The sequence below is a fragment of the Drosophila mojavensis genome, unplaced genomic scaffold, assembly GCF_018153725.1.
Source record: "Drosophila mojavensis isolate 15081-1352.22 unplaced genomic scaffold, ASM1815372v1 contig_108, whole genome shotgun sequence".
NCBI lineage: Eukaryota > Metazoa > Arthropoda > Insecta > Diptera > Drosophilidae > Drosophila > Drosophila mojavensis.
The window spans coordinates 90,629-101,065 of NW_025318636.1; the positions used below are offsets into that span (position 1 = coordinate 90,629).

Sequence of the window (10,437 nt, forward strand, 5' to 3'; positions counted from 1 at the left end):
ACTGTAAGAATATGCATTTCCAATTTTTTTAAAATGAAAATAGATAAATTAGACTATAAGCTATATTAGTAAGCAAAAAAAAAAATAACAATATGCTTTCATTAACAAAAGAAAATAACAAAAAACAAAAGAAGTAACAAAAATCAGCTGACAAGAAAAACTGAAATAGATTCACTGTTGCAGCGCCATCTAGCAAAACTAAATCAAACTAACTGCTGATGTGATTCTAAGAATCTGCTAGTATAACCAAACTTTTAAATACACATTTAATGAAACTTTCAGCATATGATTTACATATTATATTGAATATTTGAGAAATTTAAAAAAATGAAAAATCATTCACAATTAGCTATAGTGGCATCTGACTTGAACTTGAATGTTTTTATTCGGTAAAAACATAACGGGATGATTTATCGAACTTTAAAAGCAAACTCGACATCCGCGCTGTATATACGGTCATTTCATATCTTCGGAAATCGACGCGTTCAAACATACGGACAGACGGACAGACAGGCAGACGGACAGGGCCAAATCAACTCAGCTCGTCACCCTGATCAAGAATATATATACTTTGTGGGGTCTGCCACGCCTCCTTCTGCCTGTTACATACATTTCAACAAAACCATTATACCCTGATTTCCCATTGAAAATGGGTTCAGGGTATTAGTTTTAACTACTTTATACTAATTCATAATTTATAATGAATTAATTGTTTTAGTTGTGTAAACACATTCTTGTCAGCTGATTTTTGTTACTTCTTTTGTTTTTTTTTTTTTTTGTTAATGGAAACATATTGTTATTTTCTTTTTACTTACTAATATAGTATATAGTTTATTTTACCTATTTTCATTAAAAAAAATTGGAATATGCATATTCTTACTGTTTTTATTTCGCTTCAAAGCAAAAAATTAAAATTTGTCCCTGTGTGTAAACACTTTCTTGCCAAACTGTATATGTAAGTATACAAAAATTTAGAGACTCTAGCTTTAAAGGTGTAGGAGATATAGTTTTATAACTGATTTTCGAAAAAGTTTTTTATCGATAAAAAATAACGGGATGAGTTATCGATTTTTGTGATAAACTCGATATCCGCGCTGTATATACCGACAATTTTAATCAAATTTGAAGTCTCTAGCCCTTATATCTTCTGAAATCGATGCTTTCATACATACGGACAGACGGACAGGGCTAAATCGACTCAGCTCGTCGCCCTGATCAAGAAAATATGTATTTTATGGGGTCTGCCGCGCCTCGTTCTGGCTGTTACATACATTTCAACAAAACCATTATACCCTGATTTCCCATTTTCAATGGGTCTTCCCTCGCTTATACGTACATAAATATTTACGCTTATTTACGTCCATTTAATCGTTACGATTGGCTAGTCTCAACTTCCGTTATATGCAACATGTACGTATCGAATATGAGTTATTATGTAATTTGAATTACACACACACACAGAGATACTCAGGCACGCATAAACACGCATTGGCTGCAGTGGTGGCTTACTATGAGAGCTTAATTGTTTAATAACTCTTTTTGTGGATATACGATCTTCATAAAATATTTAGATTATGATCATATTATGGATCAGAGCTTGCAAATGAGAGTTGAGCGTTTTTTCGTTTATTCTCTTCCTCGCATCATAACCAAAAAAAATTGTGCAGACACGTCTCTCTCTGAGCGTCACTCTCTATTTTCTTTAGCATCTGTTTCGCTCAGACGCAATGCGATGAGTCATTCGTGTCACGCTCTCACATGAGTGTCGCGTAAAACTAACACGATTTTCCCTCACACAAAGCCTCTCAGCAAAACACAGTTTGACTAAAAAACTCAACAGAAATCATCTTTGCTTCGTGTGCATGTAAATACACGCATACATACATACAAAAAGAACGCAGCAATCGCGCGTGATTACCCATACAAACGCAACTTACCGTTACTTCATTTAACTCAAGCAAACGATCAGTGTTTGACTTGAGGAAACGAAAACAGAAATAACTGTCTCCCTCAGAGCGCGAGAGAGCTAAGCCAGACGCGACAAAAACAGTTTCTGTCTGAGTTTTTTTGACTGTGTCAGTGAAAGACACTTTTTTGCAGACAACGAAAAAGTGTTAACAGTTATTTGCGAGCTATGTTATGGATGCATGTATTTACCAAAACACAAGTGAAATATGCATTTAAGTATACATTTAAAATTTAGAGACTCTATCCTTAAAGATGTAGGAGATATAATTTGATAACTGATTTTCGATAAGGTTTTTATCGATAAAAAAGTAAGAGTGCTCTAGTCGAGACTGTTCGACTAGGAGATACCCCGAACCCTTAAGCGGATAGCTCATTCTGCACTTTTTTTAAGTATACATGCATACACATGCATCCACACGTACGTATAAATACCAGTGTTGCCGAATCAGCTATTTTGTAGCTAGATTTGGCTACTTTTTAAAGGCGATTGTTACACAAATTTTCAAACAGCTATTAGCTACAAACACTAACCAGAGAAGACATAGACTAGACATGTAGAACAACTTTTTCACCACCGAAAAAATGCGCTGAAGCGACCGGACAACTTCGACTTGTTGAAAAAGTTTGTTCTACATGTCTAGTCTATGTCTACAAACCTGGCTATTTTCAAATATTACATTTAGTTAAAATGCAAGCGAACTTATAGCAAAATTGTCTTCGATACTTTTTAAATGTAAATAATTTAAATGTACTGAGTTTTGTGTAGAATTAATACTACAACTGAATAGGTAAGCTTTCAAAAATGTTATGCAAAATTAATTTCTTATCAGTTTTTATACCCTGAACCCATTGAAAATGGGAAATCAGGGTATAATGGTTTTGTGAAAAAGTATGTAACGGGCAGAAGGAATCATCACAGACCCCATAAAGTATATATATTCTTGATCAGCACGGCGAGCTGAGTCGATATAGACCTGTCCGTCTGTCCGTCCGTCCGAATGTGTGCGTCGATCTCAGAAGTTATAAGAGCTAGAGAGCTGAAATTTGGCATACTCCTGTGTTCCATACGCAGTACAAGTTTATCGTATTTTTTCGATAAATCATTCGATAACTTTTTTTATCGAGAATTATCGAAAAATTGATTTTGTTATTTATGCTATGAGTATGGCGTTCCACCACTAACCACAGAACACATAGACCGGACGAGTAGTGTAATGCGTTTTGCACTTTTTTTTTCGGGAGTTATCTCCCAGACCACTTCGCATTTGCTCGTCTCTTCACTTTTAGGTTCGGGCTACGAAAACATACGAAAGCACAATCATTTCGCTTCATACGCTCGACCGAGATGGTCAAATATTGAACAAAAGAAGTCACTATTTTCAATTTTTTCTTGCTCTCTCTCTCTCTCTCTCTCTCTCTATGCTCTCTGCTCTCTCAAATATGTATATTTATGTATGCATGTGAGCACAAGCAGCAGCTCACGAAAATTCAAATTTCTTAGCCTTAGACTCCCGTTTCTTCCCTTCTGTGTGAAGAGTATACTGAACTCTTCAAACGGTTTGCCAAGTTCGTACAAAATATTTGCGTATTGTGAAATGCACTATATCAACCCCTCAAAACGCGTATTTCAAATACTAAAAACTTGTGCTTTAGCAAATGCATGCATATGCATATTATAATCATAATCTGAATGAAGATAGTCCACCCATAAAAAAAAGCTTTTAAGCAATTAACTTAATTGTTTAATAACTTGTCTTGTTAATTGAAATAAGTTCCCATATTAGCCCACACTGCTGCCAATGCGTGTTTATGCGTGAGTGCGTATGCCTGTGTGTGTGCGTGTGTGCATGTGCGAATAATTATTGAAATATCAGTTGCTCGAAGGGTTCAGGGGATCTCGTAGTCGAGCAGTCTTGACTAGAGTTTTATTAATTGTTAAAAAGCAAAAATATAATTTGATTCTTATGTGAAAAGTTTTTTTTCACTGAAAACACTCTCATGTTAAACTGTATATAAAAATAATTATCTTTATGCGAACATACATTTTTTATTAATTTTTCATTTTACATTGTACAATTCATAAAAAAATTCATACAATTTTCAAATATCTAAAACGATCGATTAAGGCGTAAAATATATGGAATCAACCTGTCGCAAAGCAAGCTTTTGGTCTATCCATGGTCTTAAATAAGAAACTTTCGCGTATACACCAGGTATATTCTCTTCGCCACAACCTATACCCCAAGCAACTATGCCAGCAGATTTGAAACGGTTAGGTTGATTTTTAATTGGACACACTAATGGTGAGCCACCATCGCCCTTACATGTGTCCCTACCCTTTTCTCCCCCGGCACACATAAAGCTATCATGCAATATAAAATGCCTTCCAAGTCGTGTTTCGCGTAAATTAGCTTGGCATTTTGCGTTTGAAACGACGGGTAAATCTATTTTTTTCAAAATAACTTGGTATTCGCCTTCCTTTCCAAATTTATTTTTTCCCCAACCAGTTGCGTAACAGCGATCTAGCTCGAATTCCTCCCCTATATTCGGCAGGCAAATAGGTTGAATATTCATTTGCAAGTTAAATGGATTTTCCAGGAAAAGCAGCGCAACATCATTATAAAGAGATCCCTTATTAAACTGTTCGTGATATATTATCTCCTTAACATAACGATCCTCATGTGGAATTATTTCTACTTTCGTCTGCGTATCCCATTCACCAGCCCGAACTGAAATAAATATGAGGTATTCCAAATTAATATAATTAAATTGTTCAGGCAATCTTACCAATAAGAGATTTTGCATCCTTATTATGAACACAATGGGCTGCTGTCAGTATAACATCTGGGGCTATTAAAGCTCCTCCACATTCATATAAGTTGAGTTGCGATTCTTCTCTTAAAATTGCAACCATCCATGGGAATTCTCCAAATTCTGCTTCTTGATCGATTGCTCCCGTAATTTTAAAGCCAACTCCGTTTGGGTTTTGGTAACCACAGCCCCGATCAATAGGTTCTATTGATATATCTGGCTTTTCTTTCTGGTTAAAGAAAATATATATGTATTATATATTATATTATAAAACATGTAATATTAGTTGAAATTAAAAAAGTGAAAATGCTAAATTGTAGATTGAAGAACTACCTTTCCGATGATGTATATATCAATATAGTCGATTTGATATAACTTAACTTAATATTCGTTTTTTTCTTTAACAACTGATCAAATTCAAGCTCTATCAAAAACGGTTCAAATTTAACACTTGGTGTGATATCCATTATATATATTTCAAACCTGCGATATTTCGAACCACTCATTAATTCGAAGTAATCAGTCGCAAATTTGAAATGTTGAGTGTTTGACCATATGAGTACGAATTATCGCGTCTTAGCAAAGATTTTTTAGCTCGAATTACTGACTGCATAAAAATGAATGGGAATAATTCAAAATATAAAGAGACTTTTTAGGGAACTCGAATTAATGAGAGATTCGAAATATCGCAGGTTTGAAATAACGGGAGGCGACTGCACATATATTAGAATAATGTTTAATTTTTATTTCTTGTTTCATGGATATATTATTTTCATAAAACTTAAAATAGACACGAATCTATTTTGGAAACAAAATGGATCTGCGCGTGATATATACGGAACAATATTTTTAGTCTCTAGCTCATATAGCTTATATGGACCGGGCTAAATCGACTCAGTTCGTCGTCCTGATCAAGAATATATATGCGTCTTGTCACATATCCTTTTGCTTGTTACATATGTACATACATTTTCCTGTGTTCCTGTTTTCAATGGTCTCAGGGATTACAGGGTATAGAAAATGTTTATGACAAAAAAAAAAATCTTCTACTTAAATGTGGATTTCTGTGATTTGAGACTTGCACTAGAGCTCGGGTTTATATAATTTTAAAGGCTTCTTTAAATTTTAAAACAAAAAAATTGTTTTTAAATGCATTGGCCTATTGGGTTTTGACGCCGCGCTGTCTTCTAAAAAACAAGAAATAACAGTTCTACTTTTACTTATAGATTAAATACCTTGTTAGGAATTTCACAACATAGTTCCAAATAATTGGAGCAAGTTCCGTCAAATCGAATGTCTATAATATTTTCTCCACTAGTATTTATCGTATCATTCGCACATAACCATCGGGGCACACATTCCTTCTGTATACCACATGACTCATATTTGGTTTTCTCTTTAGGAGTCTCTGCTGTTTGTGAAGGCTGCGTTGGGTGGATGGGCTGTATCGGGGTTGCAGGAGTGGAACTGTCAGTTTTAAAAATCTCAGCAATAAGATCATTTAATGAGGTATCATCGCCCAGGCAATAGCATGCAAAAATCACTACTATAAAACACTTAATTTTCATCATTGTTTCCTAAAAGAAGAAAGGTAATTATGACTATTAAGTAATGTAATATTCAAGAATCTGTAAAAAGGAAATTGTGCATATTTTTATACTCATTCACGAAAGTGAATTATTATACTCATTCACGAAAGTGAATTATTATACTCATTCACGAAAGTGAATTATTATACTCATTCACGAAAGTTTTTTGCAATGTCCGTCTTGCTGTCCGTCCGTCTGTCCGTGCGTCCGTCCGTCTGTCCGTATGAACGCAATCTATTTCGGCGCTATTGAAGCTCGTGTATATCTCCGATTTCTAAGGTGTTAAAATTTTCGATCCGCCCACTAGGGGCGTGGCAAATCGGAAAATGCGTTTTGCGATATGTCAGAAATCATGTTAGTTGAAGAGCTAGAAAGCTGAAATTCGGTATGTAGGTCCGCGTCGACCACCCAAGATCACGAGCTATGGCGTGGCAAATCAGATAAAACTGTTTCTCCAAGAGTTTTACAGCTAGAACGCAGAAATTTTGCACGTAAGCTAATGTTATGATTCTATAAAGTCTACTGACAAAATTATATGTCTACGCCCATTAGGGGCGTGGCAAATCTGACCTGAAGGTAAAGTGATTTTTTAAATTCTGCTATATTTTGGACACTATTGATGCCAGAGACCTCAAATTTGTATATATACTCGGGCTGATCACCAAGATCAAAAAGCTTTATCGGATATATGTCCGCCCACAGAGGCGTGGCAAAAGTTGCTATCTCCCAAAGTATAATAGCTAGAAGCTTTAAATTTAGATACCAGTAAACTTATCTATCGATGACCCAAAAATAATGTTTACGCCTTTTTAGGGGCGTGGAATATTGAAAAATACCCTGTAATTTTCATATTTTTTGAGGGAAAGCATTCAAACTTTGCAGTTAGGGTACCGTTATCACGTTCTAAGAACTGGCCAAAAATGAGTAAAAAAGTGTATTTTCTACAGTATTAGAGCGAAACTTATCTACTAATTGTTGATGGATGGAGTAAGACAAAAAACGCAAAGCGCATACAAGACCATTTCGTTTGCGTGCTTAGAGCTCGCTGATTTCGTCGTGCTAACTTTCATTACCCGAGCCATCCAATACCAAGCCGAGCGAATACGAAGTTGGCCGGGACCTGCTAGACAGATGTTGCGGCGTGGAAAAACGTTGCTCTACATGTCTAGTCAATGTGTTGTTTGGTCAGTGTCGTTACTCAACGAATTTCGTTATTCCTTCGAACAGTGTTTTTAGGTTCACTTAAGTTTAGCAACGTGTGTATTACTCTAAAGGCCCATTTATAAAATGTTCTTATCAAAATGAATTGACGTACATACATATACATATTTAGCTCAGCTTAATGTATTGGGAAATAAGTGTTAAAGGTGATAAAGCCACAACAACTTATATGTACATATGTATGTATGTATATCATTTGATAAGGCGGCACAGTCGATTACATAATACATATGCAAAATCTTGTAAAAATGTAAACAAATATGCATGTACATACATACATACATACATATGTAAAATGAAATGTATAGGTATCATAGCTCGCAAATAACTGTTAACACTTTTTCGCTCGCACTCTGAGGGAGACAGTTATTTCTGTTTTCGTTTCTTCAAGTCAAACACTGATCGTTTGCTTGAGTTAAATGAAGCAAACTGTCAGTTGCGTTTGTATGGGTAATCACGCGCGATTGCTGCGTTCTTTTTATATGTATGTATACGTGTATTTACATGCACACGAAGGCAAAAACAATTTCTGCTGAGTTTTTTAGACAAACGGTTTTTTGCTGAGAGTTTTTGTGTGAGGGAAAATCGTGTTGGTCTTTACGCGACACTCATGTGAGAGCGTCACATGAATGAGTCATTGCATTGCGTCTGAGCGAATCAGATTCTAAAGAAAATAAGTAAGAAGGCTCTCTTCGAGAGGGTTCAGGGCCCTCCAAGCTGATATTCGAATCATTCTGGACTTCTTTTATGCACACATGCATACACATGCATCCACACGCACGCATAAGCCTGTGCTCTGCTAACTGCGCAGTAAGCAGCGGCTGCGCGTGGGCTGTGCTGCAGTGTGGGCAATATTATGAGAATTTATTTGTTAAATAATTTCTTTTGTAGACATACGATCTTAATGAAACTTTCAGAGCGTTATCATGTTAAAATGTGTGTGTAAAATGTGTGTACATTCCAAAGCCCAAGGCTCTAGTACTTGAAATGCGTTTTTTACAAATTGGGGGCGAATGGGGCGTGGTATCCAAAATCTGTAAATTACAAAATCTTTGTATCCATTAACTTTATATAGAACGCGAATTTGAAGTCTCCAGGTCTAAACGTGTTCTAATTAGGCTGAAAAAACAAAATCAATTTTTCGATAATTCTCGATAAAAAAGTTATCGGATGAGTTATCGAAAAAATATGATAAACTTGTACTGCCTATGGTATACACGAGTATGCATGCCAAATTTCAGCTCTCTAGCTCTTATATCTTCTGAGATCCTTTTGCTCATACGGACGGACGGACGGACGGACAGACGGACAGGGCTATATCGACTCAGCTCGTCGTCCTGATCAAGAATATATATACTTTATGGGGTCTGCGATGATTCCTTCTGCCTGTTACATACTTTTCACAAAACCATTATACCCTGATTTCCCATTTTCAATGGGTTCAGGGTATAACAAAGAGTGACGCTCAGAGCGAGTCGTGTCTGCACAATTTTTTTTTTGGTTATGATGCGAAGCAGAGCATAAACGAAAAATCGATCACCTCTCATTTGCAAGCTCTGATAGGTATATACATATGTACATATGTATGTATATTTCACTTTCAGACTTTATGACGATGCAAACAACCAATGACTAAATTAGTTATATAACTCCCTCTCTATAATGTACAACTTTTTTACGGCCAGAAATGTCCCATTCATGCCATACGATTGTAATTTAATTAATACATACATACATACATATTTATGTATTTATACGGATGTATCACTGTACTGAATTATACACACAAACCCATCTTCCAGCATATACAGCCCCTGACAGATTTGTGAGTTGCAATAGACACACGCACATGTGAAAGTGTGTAATTTCTTAAAAACAACTAGCAGTACTAAACATGGCTTTTTGTATACAAATAAGGAGATAATTATATACTTGTGGATTTACAGGCATACATACACACATAAATACATACATATGTGTGTATACTAATGTATGTACCTATACATACATGTTTGTAAGTATGTATATACTAAACATACATACATATGTATATACATAGATATGCATACATTCACATTTATAAATTTCCCATTAACATGTACATATATACTAAGTTAAATACGAAAAATTCGTCTTACTAAAATACGTAAATATGTATGCACATAAAGGCTTTAACCTTTTTGAAATATCTTCACGGTTCGTTGTGCTACACTCGGAGTTTAAAACGAAACTGATGCTCTTTTTGTTGAAATTGAACTTGACTTTATAAGCTTTTGATGGCTTAGGTTGCGATCATCTCCGTAGAAGCTTTGAATCAAGACAGAGATTTGCTACATATGTATGTACATATGTATTTTACTGCGCTCTCGCGCAAAACGCATATGTGCATATGTACATATATACATATGTATATCTGTAAATACAATGTACACTCAATCGTACATATATATGTATGTACACTCTATACATGTCTATGTACGTCTGCATATGTACATATATACAAATGTATGTAGAGGCATTAATGCGTGAATGTACATCTATGTATGTACATTTTTCAATATTCAAGCCTGAAACTATCCTATATACATACATATGTATGTATTTATGTACATACATAAATACATATACAGGTTGCATACAGGTTACGCTTAAGCTCTAGTCGAGATTGCTCGACTTCGGGATCCCCTGACCATTCGAGGAACTTATATTTTAATAATTATTAGCGTTTTTTACTTACACAAGAAATAGACGCACATACTTGACTCTAGTTTTGTCAATATCTTTAAATAAATAAATATGTATGTATGTATGTACGCACTCATAAACACGCATTGGTTGCAATGTGAAT

At 35.2% G+C, this 10,437-nt stretch overlaps 1 protein-coding gene across 3 annotated transcripts; it reads right to left on the reverse strand.

Moving 5' to 3' along the window:
- Nucleotides 1-4,001: 4,001 nt before the first annotated feature.
- On the reverse strand, nucleotides 4,002-9,872 carry LOC6578178 (phenoloxidase-activating factor 2). Of its 3 annotated transcripts, none has more exons than XM_002004059.4 (4): nucleotides 9,766-9,872; nucleotides 6,015-6,356; nucleotides 4,756-5,008; nucleotides 4,002-4,697 (listed from the first exon to the last, which is right to left on the reverse strand). In XM_002004059.4, exons 2-4 carry the CDS (start codon nucleotides 6,348-6,350, stop codon nucleotides 4,090-4,092), a joined length of 1,197 nt encoding a protein of 398 aa, XP_002004095.1. In that variant the 5' UTR covers nucleotides 6,351-6,356; nucleotides 9,766-9,872; the 3' UTR covers nucleotides 4,002-4,089. The 3 variants fall into 3 exon arrangements, with proteins under 3 accessions (XP_002004095.1, XP_015021553.1, XP_043863647.1); XM_015166067.3 differs by having other exon boundaries at nucleotides 9,728-9,866; XM_044007712.1 differs by lacking the exon at nucleotides 9,766-9,872 and adding an exon at nucleotides 9,377-9,409.
- Between the last annotated feature and the right edge of the window lie 565 nt (nucleotides 9,873-10,437).

What these genes read in the sequence shown, in the direction of transcription:
- LOC6578178 (XM_044007712.1), bottom strand. An exon ending in GTTGTGAAATTCCTAACAAG is followed by an intron (nt 5,009 to 6,014) that starts GTATTTAATCTA and finishes TTCTTTAACCAG; the next exon opens with AAAGAAAAGCCAGATATATC. An exon ending in GGATGCAAAATCTCTTATTG is followed by an intron (nt 4,698 to 4,755) that starts GTAAGATTGCCT and finishes TATTTATTTCAG; the next exon opens with TTCGGGCTGGTGAATGGGAT.